Here is a 26,245-nt window from a genome sequence, read left to right as displayed (position 1 = left end):
CAGATGAAAAGTAACATTTATAATAATAAAAAGTTATTCTACTGAAGTTCTGCCTATCATGAAAACGACTCTTATATTTTGTGGTACAGTTCTAAATTAGAGAAAGCATTAAAAGGAGCCAAGTCATTTAAGACTAAACATTAAATATAATTCTGCTGTTGCTCACCAAAGCTCCAGTTTCAATTTTTGTTTTTCCCTTAACATTCTTATTGTTGCAGCAAGCCCAACCTGCCAGCTCATCCATGGCTATCAAATGCCACCTGGAATGCTGTTCCAGGTGAAGAGTGCCCCTTACCTTGTCAAGCACTTCACATCCTCGTCTGTTGCTTGATTAGATGTTCCCATTACCCAGTCTGTCAAATACTCCACCATTTTGTTCCTGTTACACATAAATAGACTGGTTTAGCTTTGTTGGGTTTTTTACCAGTCTGTATCACACATTAAACATTACGTGTGTTCAGTATCACCACTAACTAAATCATATTTAAATGCAGCACCAGGCTCATACTCGTTCTGAAGACAAAGACAAGGGAACTATCCCTGTACCAGGAATCCTGGTGTGACAGGGGTTTGGTTTCTTTTTTAACCACATAAACACAGAAAACCACGCTTGCCCACAGTACTCTACTATAAGTTAGGTTATGCCATCCTTACCTAAATTTCATTTCTTGACAAAATGAAAGGTCATCTCTCCTTTCCATCATTACTTCCACTAACTGACAGAGCTTTGTTTTTATTTGAATGGCATGTACCAGATTTCCAAGCACGCGCACATACCTGAAGAAAAAAGCAAGAAGATTAATTAAATACTTCATGCTACTTCACTTCCTCCTCCCCCCAAGAAAGCCCCTGCAAATTTCTTCTGGCCAAAGAAGCTTTCTATCAGAGTAGAACTGAACAGAAACCTGCCCTTCAGCTGGTGTTTAACCACTAACAACAGTGAACAGAAAAGTAACCAGGAATGCTATGGGAATAGGGCCAAGCTATGGAGCACCACACACTGTACACCTTCCTCTGTGAAGGAGGGTCAAGAGGGCTCCTTACCTAACCAGATTCAGCATCATTGTCTCAATGCTCGCTTGTCCGAGGTGTTCTGAGCTCCCTTCTGTGTGATTGTCAAGCAAATTCTTCATTATAGCAATGGTTTGCTCGACAAATTGGGTGTTGGTGTCAGTTAACAAGACCTACAGGATCAAAATTTCTGGTTAATTTTTTACACATAAAACCAAAGAAAGGGTATTTGCCAAATATACTGCAACATTTCAAACATCTCGTGGACAAGCACTTTTCTAGTTACCAACAAGACAACAGAATTCCAATACATGTCACGATTCAGTATGTGAACGCTGCCAGCCATAAAGATTCCACACAATTTCACAGATTCTACACTCAAGAGTGCACTATTCAAGAAGGTTAAGTGCAGCCTGGCATCGCAACCACAATAATCATTGACACGTGCTGTGATGATCACTCTGCTCACAGGCGCTGTGCACAGAACACCAACAGGATCCATTTCAGTCACGCGGGGGGAAGTTAGGACTGACACAAACGTGAACAACACCACACAAATGCGAACCACCGTTTTACCTGTCCTTGAGAATCAAAGAACTTGCTGATGGTATTCTTCAGTTTGTTGAAGAGCATCGGGTAAAGCGCTGGGCTGAGCTCCAGCCCCACCAGGTCTTTGATGTTGGTCCGTATCTGCAGCCCCACCTTCTCGTGGTTGCAGACCATCAGGGTGAGCAGGCGGTCGATGAATTTGCTGACCGGGGTCTCCACGCTGCCCTCGGTGGAGACCATGGAGATCATGGAGCCCTTGCGCTCGTTGAGGGGGCCCATGGGGGGGCTGTAGGTGGCCAGCCCGGCGCTGCTGCGGTGCTGCAGGCACACCCCGCCCAGGGCACACAGGAATCCTGTCATGTTGATCCACTCCTGCAGCGACTCCGTGTCCGACAGGTCGATGGAGCCGCCGCCGCTGACGTGCGACATCCGCCGCTTCACGATCGTCTTGTGCAGGCTCTCGGTCACCTGGGAGACAACGGTCGTTTGTTAACGTAAAACTCAAATTCCTTGAGATAAATAAGCTTAAAGACTTATTTTGACTTTCTAAACGCTGAACCAATGACAAAATTCATAGTCACCTGTCCATCCTCCATTTTGGTCTTTGGGTAGTTAAGGATTAGTTTTGTAGCTTGTTCCCATTTCGCATGCGTATCCTCCCAGGCCTGAAAAGGTAAGATATATCAAGATTTAACTTTAAAACTACTTGTAGCAACAGTACTTCTGTGGTTTTTTTAATATGCACACAGAGCACGTGAAGTGAGAAGTTAGTTCACCTCAGTGTTGCCCGCAGTGGGGTGCTCAATGCGCCTCAATAACGCCATCACTCTCTTCTGAAGAGCTGCTCTCCCTGCAAAAGGCACAGAACATTGAACCAAGTTTTTGAAAACCCACCTGCGTCAAATTTGTGATCTTCGAAAGTAACTTTTTAATTAAGAGGAACATAACCCCCTTGAAGACTTTAGAAAGGTAGCTTCTTGCTACACGATCCTAAGATCCTCCTGAGATCAGTCACCGAAATTCCTTACACTTTCCAGCAATTCTAATAATTAAGACATTCCAGGAAAAGCCAGAGCAGCATGAAATCAAGAACCTCAATCTGTTTAAAGAACTCATACACAAATAAAAGTCTTCTGTCCAGGTACAAAGTTACTTTAACTCATTTATGACTCCTACCTGTCGACATCATGTTGCTCACAGATGCAAACTCCATGAAGGTGTTGTAGTTTGGCAAAAAATTATGCACTGAGACCTCATCTACTCCACATCTGATGTCGGCCTCCTCACAGAGGTGACGGAAGCAGGACATGGCCACCAGGACTGCCTCGATATCTGGGCTCCACAGGAACATGTATAAGGCCACTTCCAGCTTGGTCTGGGCTTGGCGGCAGATCGGTGTTCCACTGCATCCTGCTGCGCTTTCCTGGGAAACACACAGCGCTCAGCTGGGCAACACTGCTGGTGAAATTCAGCCCTGGCCAAACTGTGCTTGAAACTGCTTTTGTTCTAGTAGGAATAAGCCATCCTAAAAAGGGTCAGAGCTCTTATACCCTGTCACGATGCTGTTTGCAATCCTAATCAAAAAATATTTACCAGCATTTGAACTGAAAAAATGTGACTTTGTAAAGTCTGAAACATTGTTAACCAGCACATTAAACACATACATTAGTTAGAATACATGTGTCTTTTCCTCCTCAGAAATAATTAATTTTGTTTTCAAAAATTACTCTAAAAGTAATTTAATACTACTTGCCCACAGGTTTTTTTTATCAAGTGGTAAAGTTAACTATTGATATGTATTACTTACCATAGAAGAATTCCCCTTCCCTTTCCTCAGGGTAGCCCCTGGTGTACAGCGTAACATTTCGTCATGGTCAAGAGAAATCTGACTAGTTCCACTCCCTGAGACATCATAAAGGAAGAGGAAGTGGCAGGAACTCCTATCTGATTGCTATAAAGAGAGGGGAGGAAAAGAATATATCAACTGATACTTTAAAAGAGTAAAAGGCACAGATTGAAGGAAGCTAAAAAGCCCTTGGACATTTACACAGTACTTTTTCCACTGCTGCTCTCAGGGCATTACCAAGTTCCTGTATTAATGCTACCTTAGACTGATATTTCCCCTTAAGAAATACATTATTTGATACTTTAAGAATATCAGAAAGAAGCAGGTCAGAATTCTGGGATTCAGAAGAACCTGAGATCCAAAAGGAAACTTACTTTGTTCATGAACATGTGTATATTACCATTAACTGCTTTCCCTTTCTCTCCCCTTGGGGACTATTTCCCTGTATTAGGCAAAGAGGCACAAAGCACAGGTTTCTGTGAAACATTCATTTTCCAGGCAAGTACAGCAACTTGTGCAGCTCAAGGAAAAAAAAAAAAAAAAATCCCAAACCTAACTTTGGTTACCAACTCTAACCAAGGTGTCTCATAAAGCAGAGAGAGGAAATCAGAGAACAGAATGTGTAGGAGCAGCTATTAAATCTCTTCCAATCAAAAATCACCTGGTAAATAAAGGAAGTCAGACAAGAGAGAACAATTCACGTTAATGATCCTAACAGGGAGATGGTAACATTCACTTACTTTGTTTTTTAGCAGAAATTTATTCCTACAGATGAGAATCTCTCGCAGCCACTTGAGGATTTCCGTACTGCTGAGCATCTGATGACTTGTAAGCTTCTTGCAGATATAAAAAAGCATTTGTGAACTGCAGCAAAATGAAATTCAGCATCAGCCTTCTGACGGAGCACCAACACTTCTGAAGGTATTACACTACGTTTCACATAGAAATAGGCACTTAGCATGAACACCCTGTGCAAACACTACCCTGGGCTTCCAGCAGTACAACAGAGAGGTGAGAGTGTGCATGGACAGGCCAAGCTCCCCTGGGACCCTTCCCAGCGCCCGCGGCCTGGAGCAGCGGAAGCCGCGCGGGCAGCCCGGCCCGGAGCTCCAGCTCTGCCCGGGACAGAGACAGCACAGACAGGGCAGCACGAGTTACCTACACTGCTCTGACAACGTGTCAACTCTGCTCTGGAAGGAACACATCTAGGGATGTTCCTTCTTCATATCCCGTCAGGCCTCACACTCTCTGTTAAAACTGCCAAAGGGTCCAAATTAGTGTCAGGTGTGATGGGTTTTCCCCCCGCCCGAAGAGACCATGAGCTCCCTGTTGTTGCAAAGCTTTCCCAAAATACTCACAGCTACTTCAAAAGAGAAGACAAACCAAAACAGCTACTTCTCTCATTTATTAGTTAATTTACATACCTGATCTCCCAGAACGTTTCTATAGGAGCATCAGGATTCCACAAGTCAATGCTGTCCAACTGGTGAAGAACCAGCAAGGCCTAAAGCCAAAGAGAGTTTCACTTAGAGAGAACTTTACAGAGTGCCTGAGCACAGGCACAGAAACAGGTGTAGTCACATATTCATTACACTGCTTTAAGAACAACAAAAGACAGAAAAAGCATTTTCCACAGAAGAGCAGGAGTTCACTGTTGGTCTGTGTCAACAGCATTTCATTTCTGTCTTTACTTCATACTCCTACTGCAGACCCGGAGGTTTTCCCTGGCATTTCTGTCCAAAGCCACGCTGTGCACACACAGACAGACGGACAGACAGATGCTGTTTCTCAAGGAGAGGCTGTGGAGCAGCAGTGCCCACCCTGGCGCCCCAGCTGTGCCCCTCACCTCCATGGCCTCCTGGGCGATGTCGGGCATGCTGGACTGCGGCACCAGCTGCACCAGCCCCGTGATCAGCTCGGCCGTGCTGCCCTGTGAGTCGGAGCCCTGCTTCCTGGGGTTCTGCACAGAGACACACAACACAGCCTCAGCTGCAGCACCTTCCCCTGCTTGACCACCCTGCTGACAGCTACTGCAGCACTCCTGCTGCTGAACTAGGGGGATTTGGGGATGTTTCAGAGAATCTGTCATTTTATTTTTAATCCGTAACACGCCTTGCATATCACATCTCTGACAGAACTGGAATATTTTTATATTAAACCATCACAGGCCTGAGAAAATGGAAGATCTAAGACAGTACTCATTGAAATGATGACTAATTTCCAACCCCCTTATTTTAATTTTCTTCTATTCCCCTCTCCTTCCCCCACCTTCCCCTTCAGAGTCACACAACTTCATGCTCCCTCTCATTGTGTTGCTCTGATTCTGTAAAGTCTCTTACAGTTCTTTCTCCTTTAAAACCACAGGAGCATCATAACCAGAAAAAAAGATAAGTAGATGGCCAGGTGACCATTAATTTTTATTCATTTAGTAGCTTCAAAAGTAAATTCCACGACAACTGAACAGTATGACAGTAGGATTTACTTACACACAGCAAAAGTTTTGGATCTGCATGGATCAGTTTCACCAAGGACAACAGCAAAAACTTGTAGCTTCTAGTTTCCAAATCAGTAGGTTTTTCTTTAAATTTAAGGCTTGTCATTTTCTCCTTAAATGTAAGGCTCTGATGGAAGGAAAAAAAAAATCAGTCTTTGTCAGGAAGGTAGTCAAACATTAAGTTTAATTGTAACATCTTATGAAATGTATTGCTTTTATCATCTATAATTCAAGAAAAAGTTTACAAGTACACAAAACTCAAGTACAGTCACATAGCCTTCTAGTTTAAATTCCCCTCTTCACAGGTGATCACTATTATATCTTTAAAGTCCCCTTAACAACTATTTCAGTAAGCTACATGTGGATGTAAAAAAACTTTTTGCAAAAGAGACAAACTGTGGTGAAGGAAAGGTGGAAAAAGGACCAAAAATAATTTCTGGGTATTTCTCTGGTCCAAGACAGAAATCAAAATAAATGTTTCCAACCCATTCTGAGTATATGAGAGGGAATTTTTTTCCAAAGGCAAAGTAATGCCTTTATTCTCTGCTACAGTCCCAGGCCAGATGTTTGCATGTTCACCTCAACAACCTCTGGAAAATGAACCTTTCAGTTCTAAAAGGCACACAGGCCATCACTTAAATATAAAAATAATCTGCCTTCAGCTGAAGAACCAGTGAACTACGTGTAAGTTTTGAACAAAAGGAGAAAAAGCCTAGGTTGAAATGATTTTCAAGGTAACTGATGAGCTATGACATTGTATGATTAAATTCTACAAGAAATTAGGACCTGGCGTTATTTCAATAATTAGTTATTTTGCAAATATATGGAATAAAACCTACCACATAAAGCATCTGATTAAGAAACTGACAGCACAGTGGTAGAGGTAGCTAACTCTGTGCTGAGCCTAGTCTGCCACAGTTCAGGGGTTTCCAGGAGAGGCACGTGGTGAAAGGAGACGCGTTTCTGTCAAGTCATTTATTGCCTCCACAGCAGCCAAACTAAAGAGTGTCAGTGAGAGAAGCCAGGCTCTGTGCAATGCAGCAGGGACCAACAGCAGCGGGACACTGGCACACAGCACCGGACAGCACAGACGCGGAGGAGCTCAGCACCAGAGAGTTCAGGCAGGAAACTGGGAACCAGTTCTACACCAGAGCGGGGGCACTGGGGAAGAGCATCGTGCTGGGCACAGGACCAAGGGCGCCTTCCCGGGGGAAGGAGCTCCGCTGGTGCTGCCCGGGGCGGGCGGGCTCTGCGGGTAACTATGCACAGAAAAGTCAGCGCAAGGAAGGGCTTTTCTGCGGTAGTTACGGGTCATACTTACAGCAGCAGAGGCCCAGGGCCATGCAAAGCAGGGGCTGGCGGGCGTCTGACCACGTGGGCGACAGCAGCCAGGCACGGGGAAAGTGAGAAGCAGAAGACAAAGCACCACCAGTCAGAGCAGGGGTATTGTCAGGGCAACTATTCTCCAACAGATGAATACACACAGGTGAAAAGCAAGTTAAACATGGAGTAGCTTTCAACCAAAAGCATTGTGCTCATTTGCTCTCCTCTGAGAAGCCCAACAGTATTTTTATGCCTCATTTTAGGCTTTCTAAACCAACCCACCAAGACCACTTGCCACGGCAGAAGTCCTCGAGGAATGTTCAGAGGAGAATGCAGCAACACAGCTGCATATGGACTTAGGGGAAGAATTTGGATGAACTACAAATACGAATTTACTCAAGACTTTCTCCAAGACAGCCAAGAATATTGACTTTATTTCATAACGGTTGAAAAACCTTCCACTTTGTTGCTGTCACCAAGACCAAACAGTCGACTTGCTCAACATAAAGCAAGACAAATGAACAGGCCAATCATGGTAAAAGTATCACAGTTTTCACACACAGAATGCTTTGGTTTTCTACATTAAGCAAGGATGGACACGTTAGCTGGCTATTCACAGAGCCAGAAAGCTTAAAATGGACAGTTAGCCACAGAGGACAGTTACAGAACAAATACTTTTATGTCACCAGTTCAAAAGCAGCAGGAAAACCGAGACACATGGAACTAGGAAGAGCCAATCCCCAACACCGCAGGGCCAGAGAGCACGCCTGGCTCCCCGCTGCTCTGTGCGCCACCACCACCTTCTTCCCCCCTCTGGTCTCTGGTGCAAAGGTGATGAAGAGGAGGGCAGGGCCGGAGGCTTACCGGGGTCATGCGGATGGTGGGGTGCGCCCCGCAGCCCTGCATGGCGCGGTGCAGGGTGTCGCTGAACATGCTGCGCAGCTCCACGGCGTGGCAGTACACGGCGTCGATGCGCGGCCACCAGTCCAGAGCCGACTGCAAGGCAAGGGCGGCGCTGACCACCAAGGGCAGAGCCGTGGCTGTGCCATGGGTGTACCCAGCCCTCATCGTGTGTGTGCACACCCTGTGCCACGGGTGTACCCAGCCCTCATCGTGTGTGTGCACACCCTGTGCCACGGGTGTACCCAGCCCTCATCGTGTGTGTGCACACCCTGTGCCACAGGTGTACCCAGCCCTCATCGAGTGTGTGCACACCCCATGCCATGGGTGTACCCAGCCCTCATCGAGTGTGTGCACACCCCATGCCATGGGTGTACCCAGCCCAAATCGTCTGTGTGCACACCCCGTGCCATGGGTGTACCCAGCCCAAATAGTGTGTGTGCACACCCTGTGCCACAGCTCTGCAGCACAGAGGCTGAGTGTAACCAACGCTCACCCTGAGTGTGTGCACACCCTGAGCCACAGCTCTGCAGCACAGAGGCTGAGTGTAACCAACGCTCACCCTGAGTGTGTGCACACCCTGAGCCACAGCTCTGCAGCACAGAGGCTGAGCGTAACCAACGCTCACCCTGAGTGTGTGCACACCCTGTGCCACAGCTCTGCAGCACGGAGGCTGAGCGTAACCAACGCTCACCCTGAGTGTGTGCACACCCTGTGCCACAGCTCTGCAGCACAGAGGCTGAGCGTAACCAACGCTCACCCTGAGTGTGTGCACACCCTGTGCCACAGCTCTGCAGCACAGAGGCTGAGCGTAACCAATGCTCACCCTGAGTGTGTGCACACCCTGTGCCACAGCTCTGCAGCACAGAGGCTGAGTGTAACCAATGCTCACCCTGAGTGTGTGCACACCCTGAGCCACAGCTCTGCAGCACGGAGGCTGAGCGTAACCAACGCTCACCCTGAGTGTGTGCACACTGTTACCAGTCTGCCCATTGTCGTTCTGCATGCCCAGTATCAAACCTGTAACATTTAAACAGACTGCGACTGAAGCAAGGATTCCGACCTAGCTGCTCACTACATCACTGTCTCCTAAACCGGTACTGACCCCGAGATGTTCTGCACTCACAAGATTTGGTCTGCTATCCAAATGGTATTTACTAAGCAGATATTGATCTGAACAGAAGCCCCACACACTGGGCTGATGAAATACTGCCAGAACTTACATTTGTGATGATTCGGTGGAGTGAATTTACCAGCACATAATGAAATGTTGATGGGGAATTCTGTGCCAAGCAGATCTACAATAAAAATACATAAAAGCCGCTTAGGAATATCTTTGTCTTTGCCATCTTTCTTATCACCCTGAAAAACATTCTGGAGCCTTTTTATTAAATTGACAAAGCTGTCAAATCTGAACAAGAGAAGCCTAATCGGCTGTGAAAAGATTTATCAAAACATGCAGGGATTTATTACTAAGGGATATTTATACAGTTGAACTCATTTATGAGCTTCGAGCTGCTGTTAGCACAGCTTTTATAACTGACAGGTCGTCAATATGCAGAGAATGACTTACCATAAGCAGTGTTCTTACCTTGAAGTGCTGGTTATTGTGAGGATTTATGCGGAAGCAGGAAACCAAGCAGTCAATCATCAGGTCTACATCTGCATTCTGATTGCCTCTTGAAAAAGGTTTGCTTGGGTTAAACAGCAAATTCTGTACCATTCGGAAAAATATAAATATATAAATCAGATACCATGATTACTCTCGGCTACTTTTAATACAGAACTTTCCACTGAAAACCACTGGTATTCAATTAAGAAGAAATTCAAAGTTCACTTCATTATTTCAAATTTCTTCACTGCAATTAGGAAACAGACATTCTTACCTTAAGATCTACTACCATGGACTGCACTAGCAAGAAGATGACAGAATTATCCTCCCAGTTGATGTACGTAGATGCCTTGCACAGTTTAACACAAGCAATAGCGGCACTTTCAGTCAGCTGCCTGCTCCCACTGTGTCCTGCCAGGGCCTTCCTGAGATTGTCCAGGAACAGCTTCTGCAGAATTCAAACCAGGGATAGCTATAACCAGACACTGTTATGGACAAAACCGACGGGATGCAGCACTCTGGGAAATCCTGCCATTTATTAAAGACATTCCCTCTGACTGACCCAGTCGGGGGCAATCAGAACGGCACAAGGGGTGGCTGTTCACTCTCAGCCCCGATGCTGCAGCCACGTGCAGATGCCGCACCTGTAGGGAAGGGCTCACAGCCCCCTGCAGACCCCAGAACCTCAGCACAGCCCTTTGCTGCAGGTGGAGGCAGAGGATAACACAGCAGGGAGATTCACATCTCCAAGGAGATGGAAAAGTCCTCAAATAACATTGTTTGGGACATACTATCTGTATGAATTACTGACAGTAAAGGAACATATGTAAGGTGAGAACTTAAAAAGAGTGCATAAATTTACATATGGAATTGCAACGTGCCCTTTAAGGAGGAAAGACAAAATTAAACATCCCTGAAATACAGAATCAGCAAAACCAAGCATACTCTAAAAACCAGAGGCAGAAATCAGCTACTTCTCTTACCTTGTTCATTTTAGTTTCCTCTACCACATCCTTCGCTATATCTTGGATTATCTCTGGACACAGGACCAGGAGGATGATCTGCAGTGGCCACACTGCTGCTTTACGTTTTGTGCTTTCAGCAAAGCCATCCACTAAATCAAACAACTTCTCAGCACAATCTGCATAAAACATTAAGCCCAAGTTCAATACCAGTTTTAACTACGAAGAGATAAAGAACAGGTATAAAAGAGCAGAGGGACAGTTCCACCTACACAGAAGGAAAGTTCTGGTTTGCACATTACTGACATGCTACTGGGGATCAAATGGTCTCAACCCAGTTAAAGACATGGTTTACCTGAAAATATAAATTCTCCTCTCTTTCACTAGAGACAAGTAAAGGTGATGTTCTCTAAGTTTTTACCCTGTATCAAGATGAAAAATATACATTTAAAGAGTCTCCATCTTTTGGGGTTTATTTCTTTGTGTTGTGAAGCACAAAATCAAACTCTTTTAAGAGGGGAGTCAGGAAAGAAAAGAGACAGGAACATACCCTTGCCTGCCCTGACAAAGGCTGACAGAAATTTATTTGCAGGCTGCACGAGGAGCAAAGAGGGCACAAAATGCAAGTGAATGCATTTGGGGATGTCTGAGAAACCAACCTTGAACATTGTCATGTGTTATGCCTTACCAGCCATGTCAGTCTGGGGGGTTTGGTAGAGCTTTGTGAATTCATCTGGATAGTTTTCCACCCAGTTCCAAAACGCCTGCAGATAATGGGAAACACCTTTACATTCCATACATTCCAGAGCTTCAACAATTTTACTGAATTACACATTTAAACAAAGAGAGGTTTTATTCTTCATTCTAGTCACTCAAAATTTCTTGTAAAATATATTTTCATAAATGGGAGGCAGCAATTTTTATTTTTTAGTACATTACTGAATTGCAACTATTCCTAAACCAGAAGAAAGCTTGCAAACAAGCAATGAAACAGAAGTCTTGAACACTTACCTTCTCAAGACTGTTGATAACAGCTAACTGAGCTACTTTCTTAAGGGCTTTAAACTTGAATACAGTCTCTGAAAAGATAAAACATTTCTGCATTTAGAAAAGAAACTTGTTCTAAAAACAACACAGGTTATACAAGATATTTGAAGTGCAAAGCAATTTTCAAACTGATACTTTAAAAGTACTTCATTACTTTTAAATACTTCAGTAAACACATGACTGTTTGGAGTAAAACAGAGCAATAAAACCCATATGTATCAATTGGTCTGTGTCACCTCTGACTAACCAGATTCAAATAGAAACATTTCAAAACACAGGCTCAGATCATACCTTGTAAGAGTCGTTTGAGTTTTGAACAATCCACACTGATGTACTGTAAAAGTTCAATATCATGAACATCAGCATTATCCTCTGAACAAACAGTCAGTTCCTGCAACCTAAAAATACACAAAGTAAATAAACTTTTCCATCAGATCCTGTCAGACAGGTATGAACACACCTGCGAGACTATACAGTTCAACAGCAGGGGAATGTTCTATCATCTCAGATAAACATTTCCAGATCTAGAAAGATCTTGCACGATTAAAGACTTAATATTACAATCTTGTGCCATCCTCATACTGAAAATGGAGCTAGAAAACCAGTGATGAGTCTTACAAGATGCCAGTACCTACTGTGGATTGACTGTGCCCAAGATTTGCCTAAGCCCTCCTGTTATCCACGCTCCTGTGGCAGTAACCTTGTCATCTTTTCAACTAAACATGGAAGTCATGGACTCCTGACACCTTTAGGTTACTGCTCCTTCACAGCAGGTCCTGGCCCAGGTAAGAGCTCAGATGGTACCGGGTATCACTGCAGTGAGCTACAACCATTCTTAGTCCACGTTTCTCTGACCTGAGCACACAGGATGAACTTTAATCACACCAGTTTAAACACAACAGCATCTTTTCACACTGGTGTCTCAGAATTTACAAAGGATCTCCCAGACACCAAGCCACTGATCACTGCAGCATCTGTTCCCACAAACTCGGGACTGCCACGGCTCCTTCCAAGGCTACAGATGTGTTTCAGACATGGAATGTGATTTCTAGTACTAGACACAAAAGCAGTTCTTCATGTCTTCAGCGCCAGGGAAACTTAACAGCCCTCCCTGGGAATGGGAAGGTCCCCACTGCTGTGCTTTTCATGCCAAAAATCCCCCAGCTGCTGTGCAAGGCCCAGAAATATGCCTAAACAGGAAACCCAGGTCAGGGATCAGCAGCACTGACTGGCAGCAGGCTGACCCCTGCGGAGACCAGCAACAATTGGTCAAACATTTAACTGTTGCTCTACAAGCATCTGCAAGGGAAAACAGGTTTGGGGGAAAAGCACTCTGCTCCAGCTCAAAGAGATGCTGAGGGAGCAGGGGAACAAACCATGCTACAGGCATACAAATACACACTTGATTCAAAGACTCTCAAAAAATTTCAACTGAAAAACGCTTCCAATAAAAGGAGCAAAAGAAATTGTTTCCATTTCCATAAGCAACAAAACACAACCTACAGAGTAAAACCACAAAACTAGCTGCCAAGTCTATGCTCTTGAAATAGAAGTTATTAAAGGTTCTGTAACAACTTTGAAAATGCTTTAAATTTCAAATTACTCAATCATTTTAGACTGATTTCTAAAATACAAATATTTTCCAGAGAAATACATATATATATGAGAAAAATATTAGTCTTTTTTTCAATTAAATTGGCTCACTCACTGCTATGTGACCACCTAAGGCTGCCCAAGCTCCACTTCTAATAAATAAAGAAAGATTTCAACTGTAACACTGTGTGACAAGAGCTAAGCTACTTCAAGCACCTTTCAAAAAACATCAAAGTATTTCAGTAATAAAAAGCTTAGCACACCACTCTAGTGGACTGACAAATGCTGAAGCATCAGAAGGATCTGAAACAGAGCAAAAAGCAAAGAATAGATGGAAATTTTGGGCCTGTCTCCCTTCTTTCCTAGAAAAGCAGAAAATCCAGTTATTTTTACAGTAAATGTGCTGTGAAACTCAAGTCAGTCAGAAGACAAATGGGTCTTTTCCAACAACTAAAGAACAGCCCAGTTGTTTGTCCCCCTCAGGCACAAGATAGTTTTAACATAAAAGCTTCCTAGCAGGAAAACAACCATGGGGCTCCAGCAGAGCTGTGGACAATCACCAATTTTCATTCTAAATTTATAAGTAAATGGATATAACCATTAGCTTTGGCATCCTTTTTTTTTTCCCAAGACACCTTGCACCCACAAGAACTTACTCAATCTTTTTCTGCTGCATTATTTTCACTCACTATTTTCACTGCTACTTTTGAAAGCAGATTGGAAAAACAATAAATGGAGCCAGCAGTAACCCAGGATGGGGCTGACACAGGCATAACCTGAAACCCAAGTAAAACTGTGAAAGGTTGAAGGCATTCTTCCTGAGAACTACCCCTTCAAGAGCACTTAGAGCACTGCCTCCTCTGAACAGCCTGCAGCTCATGGCAGACAGGCTGCAGGCAGCGGTGCAGGCCCTGCCTGGCCCCAGAGGGGCTGCAGGCAGCGGTGCAGGCCCTGCCTGGCCCCAGGGGTGCTGCAGGCAGCGGTGCAGGCCCTGCCTGGCCCCAGAGGGGCTGCAGGCAGCGGTGCAGACCCTGCCTGGCCCCAGGGGTGCTGCAGGCAGCGGTGCAGGCCCTGCCTGGCCCCAGAGGGGCTGCAGGCAGCGGTGCAGGCCCTGCCTGGCCCCAGAGGGGCTGCAGGCAGCGGTGCAGATGCTCTCTGGCCTCAGAGGGGCTGCAGGCAGCGGTGCAGGCCCTGCCTGGCCCCAGGGGTGCTGCAGACAGCGGTGCAGATGCTCTCTGGCCTCAGAGGGGCTGCAGGCAGCGGTGCAGACCCTGCCTGGCCCTAGAGGGGCTGCAGACAGCGGTGCAGGCCCTGCCTGGCCCCAGAGGGGCTGCAGGCAGCGGTGCAGATGCTCTCTGGCCTCAGAGGGGCTGCAGGCAGCAGTGCAGATGCTCTCTGGCCCCAGAGGGGCTGCAGACAGCGGTGCAGGCCCTGCCTGGCCCCAGGGCTGTCAGTACCTGGTGGAGATGCGGCTGAAGACGGCGTTGAAGTTGTTGCAGCTGAGCGAGAAGAGCACCCCCGAGGCGGAGCTGCGCAGCTCGGCCGCGTGCTGGTTGCCCTCGCGGTAGGTGTGGATGAAGTGGCAGATCTCGGGCAGCAGCTGCTTCACCAGCATGGTCTCGTCCAGGCGCATGGTGTCCTTGGGTTGCTAAGGACAAACAGCAGCTCCTAAACTCTGCTCGGGAGGCAGAAGCCTGCAGGACGGGCCCGGATCCGAGCTCCTGCCCTGCACAGGGGCCCTTCCCCACCGCGGCCAAGGCACCCCCAAAGCACTGAGGAGCGCGGGGCGCCGGGCCCAGCATGGAGCACGGTCTGTGAGGCAGCACACGCCCCGTGCCCACACGCCCCGTGCCCACGCCCATGAACGTGCCCTGCCAAGGATCGGGACAGCACCGACTGCCTCGGCCTCCCCTGAGCGCTGAAGGGCAAAGCCCACCCTCGCTTCCCTTTGGGCAGGGGCTCGGTGGCCGTATTTTGACGGCGAGTACTTTATATTAAAAAATGAACCGAGAAGAGGCGCTTCTCCCTTGATCTTACCACGAACTGCTTTAGAAGAGTCAAAAATTACTGAATTTCTCCGCAAAAGAAAAATCTGATTTTTGCCAGTTTGCACAGTGTGAGACATAAGGAAACTATTTACAAAAGAATTCAAAGTGAAACTTTGCTCTACTAAGAGCAAGTTTTAACAGAAGGGTCAGCACTAAAGCTTTCTAAAATTCTACCAATGAATTTTCCATAGGGAATTGGGAAGTTTCAGAGACTCCCACTTAGTTGATCTGAGTCCTGTTGCCATGAGAACTTGATGAAACATTGAGCAAGAAATTCATCTGAAGATACCACAGAACACAACACGCTTTGTACAGAGCTTTGGCTCACTCTGATTTAACATATTCTGCCTCAAACTGCTCTAATTTCGAGTGACAGAGCAAGAAACATTCAGCACAATTTCAGGCTATTTAAATATGATGATCTATCAGGAAAAGCACTGTTTCAAACATTATGCATAGATGAAGAACTCAAAAACAAGTAAATTCCAAAGTTAAAATTCTGGGGTTCTGACTCAAACTGCTTTTTTGACTCAATGCATCAAAGACAAAAAAAGGTGTTTTCCTCAGCTGTAAAAGCTGGAAACTGAATACAGCTTAAAAATAAAACCCCGTTCTCGTTCAAAGAATAAAGCACCGCAAATCTCACTCTCAGTGAAGTTTGGCTTTGCAAGTCCAGCTCAGCACAGTAAGTCGTACAACCTGCAGCACTGCCCCCCCAAAGGGACCAGCAAACTGCCTCGCAGCAGCTCTGACTGGAAACCTCAGGCCTGGACTCCCACTGGAGATCTGGACATGGTTAACTAATGTAATCTAGGAAACACCTGCAGAAATCATCTCTAGAGCAGCGGCAGCAGAGCTTCTGCTGTATATAAAAGCACATGGAAAATTACTTCAACAAATGAAAGTTCTAAGACATTTAAGAAAACTCAGCACAAAGACATTTAAAGAAAACTCGGACAACTAAGTAGCACAAAATTAAAAATTTGTACTGAATTCTCTGCTACTTTTAACATGAAAAAAGATAATTAATTTCAGGCAATAACAAGCATCCTCCAAATTGTTAATGTGTCAATTACATCAACTACTTGCATTTAGAGGAGGTTTCAGTATTTTTTAAATGGCATTAATCCTACTTTGCTCTCTCTGATGAGTTTTCAGTACCAGTAACAACAGATACATAAGCATTTGACCTGTATTCTCCAACCCATTGGATTCCAATTAGAATTACTTATGCAAGCCTACTTACCCCTGCCAGACATTTTTCCAGTGTATCCAAGATAATCAGCTGAGATAGATATAAATTCTTTTCAGCAGTTTCTCCAAATATTCTCTAGAAGTAGAAAGGATATGGGTTCATCTGAGACACAGATATTTGACTTGCAATGCATGGAAGTGAAGCAGCAAAGTGGCACAGTAAATTATGGCTCCATTACTGCTCTGGTTTAGAGTTTAGACATGAAGCCAGTAAAAATCAGATTAAAATAGGAATTAAAACCTTATCACTTAAGAAATCTCTTTGGTCTGCAATGCCAAACGCAGTAAGGAACAAACAGCCCCTGCAAAGCAAGACTGGAGGTGGCTGCAGCCCCTCACCTCCATCAGGCCCACGGGCTGCTCAGAAATGCAGCTCCACCTTTCCAGAACCTCTTTTGGTATCAAGCACTGCTCTTTTCCAGCTGTGTCCAGGGTGCCCCACTGAGGCTGAGGGCAGGGGTCCCTCAGTAGCCCTGTGCCAACAGCAGGCACCGGCTCCAGCAGGAGTAAGATGGGAAAATAAAGCAGGAAAGACTCAGCCACAACCACAAGTGCCCGCAGACAGAGCACCTGTCAGAGTCACCCAGAGGAGTTCATTTTACCCCACGGGACGGGTGGCTCACCTCGGCCCACGTTTCACACTTTCTCAAACCAGGACCATTATAACTGACTGTCTCTTGTTTGTTTCAGCTACAGAAATCTTTCCCAATTATTGCTGATTCCCACAGAAGCTCAGACCATCACGCGTGACAAACATTCAGACTTGTTCCTCAGGGCAAATGTTGACTTTTTAATTGACACTTTAAGCTAGGTCTATCCTCTCAAAAGCTGTGTATCACACACAGAAACTTCTTTGAACTGTACAGTTTTCTCATTTATCAGCCAATCATCCTGCACATCAACATGTTCCCTCATGCCTGTAGAGTTTAATTAAAATAAATTCTCTCTCCAAAGGGATTACAGGTAGCTTTAAGCAGCCTAAAATCCCTAGCAGCAGGACAACCTATTTTCTCATTTTATCAGTCCTCTGCAGTTCCAGCAGATGCACGTCCCTGTACAACTGACAGCCAAGGGCTCACTCCAAAGAATGTCTCTAAAACCATAAAAAAAGCACTTTCAGAGCCTGGCCAGTTCTGTTACCTGTTAGGGGAGATTACAAATTATCCTAAATTACATGGATTCAAAACTACTCAATGAACTAAACTATTCTCACGACAAAGATGCTGACTGAAATTCATCTGGTTGTTAAAAAATACATGTATTTCATACACACAGATAGACAGCAAAGCACCCAAGCAGCCTTGGAAAACTCAAATGGCCAAGTTTTAAATCCTTTCCCGGCCCCAAAATCCAAATGCCTTTCTGTGGAACATGGCTCTGATGGATGCTACTGGTGAACTTCAGAACAGAAAATAAGTGTAAAAGGCAAGCAACAATTTGACTAAATTTCAAGTAATTCTCTGCAGATTGTACGATATAAATAAATAACAACTATTTGAAAAAATCCACAAACAATCCAGAATTAGAAAACTTACCATGTTATTAACATTTTTTAAGATATTGGTGAGACCACTGATGACCAGGGAAAACTTGTACTTGGAAATGTTGATGAGACATTCCTTGTTGTGCTCCGTGCTGACTTTGGTGTGGGTATTCTGCTGGCAAGCCTTTATTGGAAGCTACAAGAGAGAACTGTTGTAAGCTTTTTCACATCGAAATTTACATATTTAAAGATGGGTTAGAAACTTGTGACACGCCAGAAACCACCTTGCAAAACATTCTACAAGAGACAACATTGAACACGTTATTTCATCTTCTCTACATTCATCTTTCCATTAGTTACCTATAAAGCAAAGTGCTTAAGTTCACCTGTTCCTTTTTCTGAAGTGAAACTAAACCTCTATTTTGTGATCATTTTTCTACAACATGAATGGCAAAGCAATCAAAAGGAGCAGAAGAACGTAAGACAGAATTCTAAGAAAACGTTCCTTATCTTAAAAATGGGCTTATTAAAGACCGAAAATCTTCCAAGGCTAATACTGCAATAAAAACCCTCATCTTGGGACCCGAGGGGAGGAGAAGCCCAGTAACTCACAGAGCAGTGAGCTGGAAGGCAGCACTTGTGCCACGTGTGTCCCTGCCCTGCCACAGGACAGGACTGGCCAAGGAGGAGCCAGCACTGGCCCTGCAGCCCCCAGGGATGTGGGGGTATCTTTGGGGTCCCCCACAAACACTCCCAGTGACAAATCTCAGCCTCAAACACGCTCGGAGCACCTGTGAGCCCCACGTTAGCTGTCCCTGCCCAACATCCAGCGGTAAAGGCTAGACCTGAAAGCCATCCTTTCCCAGAAAGAGAAAATTCAGAGCGACTGCACAGCCCCGAGATGTTCCTGCTGCTGTGTGAACACTGGGCACTTTGTTTCCCGCTCTACCCAAATTCTTCAGGGGTCACAAACAAGTCACTTCCCAGGCACACACCCACTCCCCCTGCTCGCTCTGAGCCGCCACTCTTCAGAAACAATCGTTTTACTCAGAATTCCTATATTTTAAAAGCAAACAGATACAGGAACATTTATGCCATTTGTATTTTCAAGTGTGACCTTGGAATTCCCTATCCATAAAAGACTGAATTGCTACTACAAGTTTTAACCAATTTTGAGCAGAACTGTGGATACAGGTGCATTCTGATAGACAGCAATAGCTCAATGGAAATGCCATGGTGTAGTATTTGTGCATTAGAAGAGATTATCTCAGAGAGAGAATTTAAGAGAGGGTAAAAGAAGGATTCCAAGGAATTACAATCAGCTTTAGAGCTGCAAAGTGCCTTAGGAGGCACCTCCCAGGCGGTGGAAGGGCACCCTCCCCACTTGCCCCCTGACACCACCATCTGCTGGGGAAAGCCCAAATGCCTGGATCCCAAGTGTGAGATGAATGGTATTGAAGAACCCGGAGCACTTTAGTCCAACGGTTCTGAACGCTGTCCCCTGGCAGGGCAAAGGGCACTGGCACAGCGTCCTGCTCTGATGCCACGGGGTGACTCCCGCTCTGAGCTGAGCCCCGGCGTGGTTCAAACTCAATTCTTTTGGTACCATGGACTAACATCCCTATGGACACTGGCTGGGTGTTTGCTAGGAGAGTGGCTGACCCTTAATGCAGAACAAGCATGGCGCTGGCACTGCAGGACAGACCCCAGAGCCCGAGCAGCAGCAGGCCCCTGAGGAGCACGGGCTGTGCTGCTCCCCGTGATGGCCCTCCAGGACAGGGCTGAGACTGCCAGCAGCAACTCCCCCGGCAGTCCAGCTCATTTCCACTCCAGTTTGGGATCCCCTGGCACTTCGGACTGCAGTGCTTTACAGCAGTTCCAGTGTGCTCCTTTTACCCCCTGGAAAAGCAGAATAAACAGCATTTATGACTCAAGCTTTGTTTTCACTGCCAGATGTTATTTTTACGATACGTTTTTGGAAGACATTGGTGGATGATAGATATATTTAATTTAAAATTTCAATATTACTAGTACTTTTTATTTGGATTTTCAAGTCTCTGTGCTGACAGCAGCAGCAAAGCTCGATACCACTGAGTGCTAAAACACTTGAGAAGAGCCTCTCAAAGAAACTGTGTCATAGCTCTAGTTCTGTGTACTCCCATGCCAGAGAAACATCACATTACACACTTCTGGAGCTTCCTGCCACAACAGCCACTACAACAAGGTCACCTAGAAGTAAAACTGCTTTTTATACTATCATTTTTAAATAACTATACAAAAAGGAAATATTAGCGCTGTTATTTTGGGATTTTTTATTTCTCAGCTCTTTTCTTTGTGCACTCTGATACACTGGAACATTTTATTTCCCCTCACAGAATGCAGTGCCAGTGCTGAGTGACTGAAGAGAATCTACTTTACTTCTCGACAAATATCCATAAATCTGTGACACGAAGAAAGAAAAAAGATTTACTGTGTTTGGGGTTTTTTTACCTTTATCCAAAAACATTTGGTTTAAGGAAGCCTGCCTTAGTCACAGATACTCTTTATTTAGAAAAGTTGGTTTTGATGCCTGTGATCAGCACCTGTTTCAGGTATTCTCTAGTCTGACGCAAGAAGGTCCAATCTTTTGTCAAATGAGCATGGACATTGGTTTAGAATTACCACCACTGACAGCCTGAGTGTCTGTAAGTTGTGCACTCAGGCTGTAGAGAAAAGCTACATTGAGCCATGGATTTTGCTTTATCACTTGTAATTAATGAACACAAAGTTAAATCATCTCTATTTAGTTGGTACTTAATAGTCTGGAGAAACACACAACATCTAGGAAAAATCCTTAGTGTTTCCTTAACAGCCCCCAAATCCACCTCAGTTCATCCTTCCAAACAATTTCTTTGAACTTTTCAGGAGACCGTAAGACACACATGTACTGGTGATAGAAAATCCCCACAGCACCACCCCTCCTCAGCATCAGCACTGTCAAAACCGAACACAAATCCCTCTAAATCAACAGGCACCTTCCTCCCCTCTATGAACACACACCTACTAGAGGCACTATCCCTGAAAAGAACCTCACAGCTCAGCCTTCCCAAGAACACACAACTTTCAAAAGTTTTTCTATAGGTTGCTCTAAAAATAAAGCATTGTCAGAAGGTGAACTGGAAGCTGGTGCTGTGACCAACCGTGTATTCACCCATCCTGCCAACGCAAACACCGTGTTAGGTGAGGAAGGGCACCTGGACACTTTCAGCAAATAACACCTGTGGCACTGGGCATTTCCTTCCCCATCCCTGGGCTCCAGCCCTGTGCAGAGCAGCACCTCAGCTGCAAAGCCAGTGCACGCACACTGAGAGCCATCACGTCAAAGCCAGGTTCTGCTACAGGGAAGATGAAAGAGCACACCTTTTGCTGCAGGGCAGGGCTCCAGCCTGGCTCAGCCCGCAGCTCCTGAGGGAATGTGCCCCACACAGCAGCTGTGGGCAGGAGCTGCACCTTCTGCCCATCCCAGCCTCACCTCCCAGCACAGCTACATCAGCGCTGTGCTGGGGGGCACAGCCAGCACAGTACAGCCCAGGAGTGATTTCCTAACGAGCCACGAGGAAATACAGAGCTGGTACTGCAGCCACGGCTTTTGTACGTCTCTGATTATACACAGATTTCAAACAATGTGGAGAAAAATCAACAGGAGAAGAGAATATTTGCTTTAATTTAATACCTTTTAATTAAAGGGAGAATGGAACATTACTTGTGACTTCCAGTTTTTATACGCTTTACACTGCGAGCCATCACACCCCATGAACTGCAAATGGGAAGCCTAAACCAAAATCCACACAACAGAAGTCTTCTTTCTTTAAAGCATATCAGGATCACAGGAGACCATCAATGCTGGAAGAGACCTCTGAGATCACTGAGTCCAACCTGTGACTGATCCCCACCTTGTCACCAGCACAGAGCACTGAGGGCCACATCTGGTCACTCCTCAAACACCTCCAGGGATGGGCACTCTACCACAATAACCACTTAGATGGCCGCAAGTTTATAAAGCATTAATACTTTTTATTACATCTGACAGTTCTAAACCAATCTAGATGTAAATGGTTGGGGCAGTCAGACTCCTCCAACTATGCTCACAACTATTCCAGTGCTGTGCCAGCCTTCCTGTGATTTCACATTGTAACACACTTAAAGCACTATGAAAACACTACACATAAAACTGGAAGTGAATATTTCCATAGGAAAATCAGAGAATTTTATTTTCCAAAGCTCTGACTATGTCTGAAATCACAGGGAATTCCACAGATTTCCAGGCTCTTCGTGCTACTGCAGTCTAATTTTATCTAATTTCACCCCAAGTTTTGAAAAATACAATAACTGGTATTATGTGCAGGCTCTGCTGAGAGCTCTCCTCACGCTCCCTGTCAGTGTGGTCTGGTCTCACAGGTCCCAGCAAGAGCTTCTTGTGCAGCAGCTGAAGCCTGGGGGCAGCCCCAGGACAGCCCTGCAGCAGGTGAGGGCTCACTGGAGCACAGGGCAGGACTGGCAGGAACTCCAGGGTTTATTCTGTGAGCCAGGCACTGGTTAATTCACAAAACTCTGCTTGCCAGTCACTCCGGGCCCATGGAATTGTACACACAAAAGCAGATTTTGGTTAAAGCAGCATTTATAACAATAAACAAAAGCAGACCAGAGCAGACTGGTTTGCCCTGATTTCCCTTGTTTTCAATACCGATTAGCATCCTCTCAGCTTGCTGTTTCATCTTTCCTAAAACAAATTCAAGCACTCAGCAAATGAATGAAAAGCCTGTCTACATCTGTAAATTTGCAAGAAAGATGGTTACGCTTTCCTTCTTTGCAAAGGAAGGAAGAAACCCTGGAAAAGTTTGTCTTCCCCTGCACAGAAAAACCAAAGCACAACGGGCCTGAGCTGCCCTTCTCCCCCTCGTCACTCAAACACACTCTGACACGCCAAGCAGGGGCTCCTGGTGCTGAATCCAGAGTCCTGCATTCGGGCAGACACAGGGTGCAGACCCTTACAGCTGCATGAACACTGAAATAAACGTGCATATAGTCAGTGTATTTTGGTAAGACACCATGACTGTGGCTGACAATGATGTAGTTGATGCATATTATCGCTGTAACCCTGCTATTTCAGCATCTCAAGAATCACAATAGCTTCCTTCCTATCCAGAGAGGACCCCTCCCCTACACCTATCCCGTAATCATGCCATAAAAAGTACAGAAAAAGAATTCTGTTCTAAGAAGTTTGTAACTCTTAACAGATGCTGGCAAGCACAATTCCACAATATACACAACAAAGGACACGAGAAAGCCCAAGGCCTTTTAACACCAGTACATCAAGAAGTATCTTCTTGCGTTACTGAGAGAATAATCAATCCTGTCTTTTCTAAGCTTACGGAAAAAATGATCTATGACTCAAGATAAGGGGGAAAATAAGGTAACTATGCAAATATATAATGTATTGCAAAAATCTGCCTCATTATAATGTTAAAAGACAAAGTCTTGTATTTGCCTCTTCAAAATAAACTTGATATAAATGTAAAAGGAAGCAGCTTGTTTTTCCTGTGCCGGGCACATCTTTCTGCAGGATGCTGAAGCCCAGGAGCACGGAGGGATAGATGCAGGACAGGAACAGGGCTCAGTCTGGAGAAGCAGCTCCACGTTTCTGATGGATTTACACCAAGCAGGGTCCCACAGAGCTGAGCCTCCTGTGACACAAAGGCTGCACTCAGTGTGGCAAAATGAGACAGACAACACGGGAACTGATCACCAGGCCTCAAGGGAGCTACCCCACGTCAGGAAAGCAGCTTGGGAATAGGGATGGAGATGGAGTGTAAGCCCTACTGAGAGTCACCCACCTAATCCCAGTAAGCAGTTCCTGCTGCTGGATCAGAGAAATATAAAGTCTAAGGCCAACAAATCCCTCTTCCTTCCATTCAGAAAATCCTTCTCCAAACTACTAGCGCTGACTTTTGCAAGGAGATGTAAATATCCATCGCTGCAACAGAAACCAGGAGACCTCACGCCTGAGAGCCGTGCTCGCGGGGCTGGGGACGGGACTGCACACCGACATCGCCCTTGCACCGGGGGCCCGGGCAGCACCGCCGCCGCAGCGCCCCCAGCCCTCCTCGACCCCGTTCTCGGGGCTTTCCCTCCCTCCTGGAGGAAAGCAAGGACGCGAATTTCACAGGAATGTCTACGGAGAGCAGAGACACTGTGGGAGAGGCGGGGGAGCGGCAGCGAGGGGGAGCCAGGCCCCTCCTCGCCGCCGCTGCCGGCACAAGGACGGATGCGCGGCGCCGGGAGCGGCCGGGCCGGGCAGCGGCGGGACCCCCGTGCGCCGGGAGCGCCGGGCCGCCGAGGGGCAGCGCCGGCCCCGCCCCGGGCCCGCCCGGCACAAAGGGCGCCGGGGCCCGCGGCCTCGGCCCCGGCACGGGCGGGGGGCGACGGCGGCGCCGCCGCCTCGGCCGCTCCCGCCCGGGGAGCGGGGCCGCTCCCCCGCCGCGCGCCCCCGGCCCTCCCCGCGGCCCGGGGAAGGGGACGCGCCGCCGCCCCCGCTACCTGCTCGTCGAAGCGGTTCACCACGGCCTGCACCCACTCCACGGGCTTGTGCGCCGCCATGTCCCGCCGCCGCCCGCCCGGGGAGCGCCGGGTGCGCGCGGGCGGTGTCGGCGTCGCGGGCCCTCAGCGCGCGGGGCCCGCCATGACACCTCACCGGAAGCGGGAGGCGCGCGCCGCCCCCGCCGCCGCGCCCGCCGCGCCAGGGGCACACCGAGCCCCGCACCGCGCCTGCGCAACGCCCCCGCCCGCGCCCGCGCGCTCCTGCGCCTGTGCAGCGCCTGCGCCGGGGCGGGGCCGGGCTGCCGCGGGGCGGGGCCGCTGCGGGCGGGGCCGCTGTGGGAGGGGTCGCTGTGGGAGGGGTCGCTGTGGGAGGGGCCGCTGTGGGCGGGGCCGGGCGCGGCAGGAAGGTCCGCGCCGGTTCCCGAACGGCGCCCGCCGCCCGCCGGGACCCCGCGTGTTCCATCCTCCCCCAAGGCCGCTACCCACTGCTACTAACGGCCTCCTGCCCCGGCCGGAATGTCCCGCTGCCCACGCCCGCGGTGCTCCCGCAGCGCCCCGCGGGACCATCTCCGCTCCCCTTGCCGGCGGGACCCTTGGCTGGTGCTTTATTCCCCTGCGGGGGCCACCTCCAGCCGCTGTGCTTGACAGATCGCCCGCAGGTTTGCTGTCCCGGGCTGGAATGCGCGGCTGTACTTTACTTTTTAAATATAAACCCGGTTATTTCTATAAATTAACTCATTCTGTTACGTTTCAAGTCTCCAGTGCAGAACTCTGACGGTAACTACAGATGCGAGTGTGGCGCCTTCGTCCCCAGCCTGGTCACAGCAGCCCCAGCCAACTGTTTACTCGGTGACTCAGAAAAGTAGGATACACGCAAATAAACATCCACTTCCACTTTCCTTCTTAGGAATGTTAATTTGTTTTCCTTCTGGGCAGACAGAAGCACAAAATAATGTTCTCTCATACTAGAGTCACGTTGAAATTCTGATGATATAAATAAAGATGCAGCTTGAGGTGAGGGCTCCGGAACAGTGGATGAAAATTGGCAGAAGAACTGGAGAATCAAATGGAATTTCTGTCCCCCCACTCAGTCAGGGCCTCAACGTGCCTCAGAGACTCTTGCTGTTATCACAGCACATAGGAATTATTACCAGCAAGAGCAATATCAATTTTATCCTGAGTTAACTTTCCTTGTAAATAATGAGGAATAAGAATCCTGTAATTTGGATTTACAGGACAAACAGTTCCATTGCATTCTAGCATCAAATCCAGGAACTTGGGTGACAGCAAATTTTTGAATGGCAGATGTTTTATAAAAATATGAAAATCAATTGCAAATATTTTATTTAAGAAAAGAGCCCCATTAATTGTTTGAAGAATAAGGCTCTGTCACAGGGAGTGCGAAACAAAACACCAACACCAAACACAGAGATGAACACAAAACACCCGAGGGCTCTGTGGAGCAGAACTTTTGAGTGTTCTGTGTTCATTACCATTACACAAATCATCCTTCCCCAGGATGCTTTATTAATTCACAATTAAACACG

The 26,245-nt window shown here is 46.8% G+C and overlaps 1 protein-coding gene across 3 annotated transcripts in view; it reads right to left on the bottom strand.

The window, feature by feature from the left end:
- Window positions 1-24,803, bottom strand: part of NF1 (neurofibromin 1) — a 75,712-nt gene extending 50,909 nt beyond the window's left edge. For all 3 annotated transcript variants that reach the window (XM_040082439.2, XM_040082442.2, XM_040082445.2), the window contains exons 1-24: window positions 24,699-24,803; window positions 18,175-18,318; window positions 16,632-16,715; window positions 14,795-14,985; window positions 12,036-12,142; window positions 11,709-11,776; window positions 11,386-11,461; window positions 10,719-10,876; window positions 10,010-10,183; window positions 9,715-9,837; window positions 9,347-9,421; window positions 8,088-8,219; window positions 5,893-6,027; window positions 5,253-5,366; window positions 4,831-4,910; window positions 4,147-4,270; window positions 3,368-3,511; window positions 2,737-2,983; window positions 2,337-2,410; window positions 2,142-2,225; window positions 1,588-2,028; window positions 1,045-1,184; window positions 655-777; window positions 296-379 (exon numbers count right to left, since the gene is read on the bottom strand). In XM_040082439.2, the coding sequence (XP_039938373.1) occupies window positions 296-379; window positions 655-777; window positions 1,045-1,184; window positions 1,588-2,028; window positions 2,142-2,225; window positions 2,337-2,410; window positions 2,737-2,983; window positions 3,368-3,511; window positions 4,147-4,270; window positions 4,831-4,910; window positions 5,253-5,366; window positions 5,893-6,027; window positions 8,088-8,219; window positions 9,347-9,421; window positions 9,715-9,837; window positions 10,010-10,183; window positions 10,719-10,876; window positions 11,386-11,461; window positions 11,709-11,776; window positions 12,036-12,142; window positions 14,795-14,985; window positions 16,632-16,715; window positions 18,175-18,318; window positions 24,699-24,758 (3,182 nt within the window). In that variant the 5' untranslated portion in view covers window positions 24,759-24,803. The remainder of the gene's footprint in view (window positions 1-295; window positions 380-654; window positions 778-1,044; window positions 1,185-1,587; window positions 2,029-2,141; window positions 2,226-2,336; window positions 2,411-2,736; window positions 2,984-3,367; window positions 3,512-4,146; window positions 4,271-4,830; window positions 4,911-5,252; window positions 5,367-5,892; window positions 6,028-8,087; window positions 8,220-9,346; window positions 9,422-9,714; window positions 9,838-10,009; window positions 10,184-10,718; window positions 10,877-11,385; window positions 11,462-11,708; window positions 11,777-12,035; window positions 12,143-14,794; window positions 14,986-16,631; window positions 16,716-18,174; window positions 18,319-24,698) is intronic.
- Window positions 24,804-26,245: the final 1,442 nt, after the last annotated feature.

Source organism: Hirundo rustica, chromosome 19 (genome assembly GCF_015227805.2).
Source record: "Hirundo rustica isolate bHirRus1 chromosome 19, bHirRus1.pri.v3, whole genome shotgun sequence".
NCBI lineage: Eukaryota > Metazoa > Chordata > Aves > Passeriformes > Hirundinidae > Hirundo > Hirundo rustica.
This window is presented reverse-complemented; position numbering and strand designations above follow the sequence as displayed.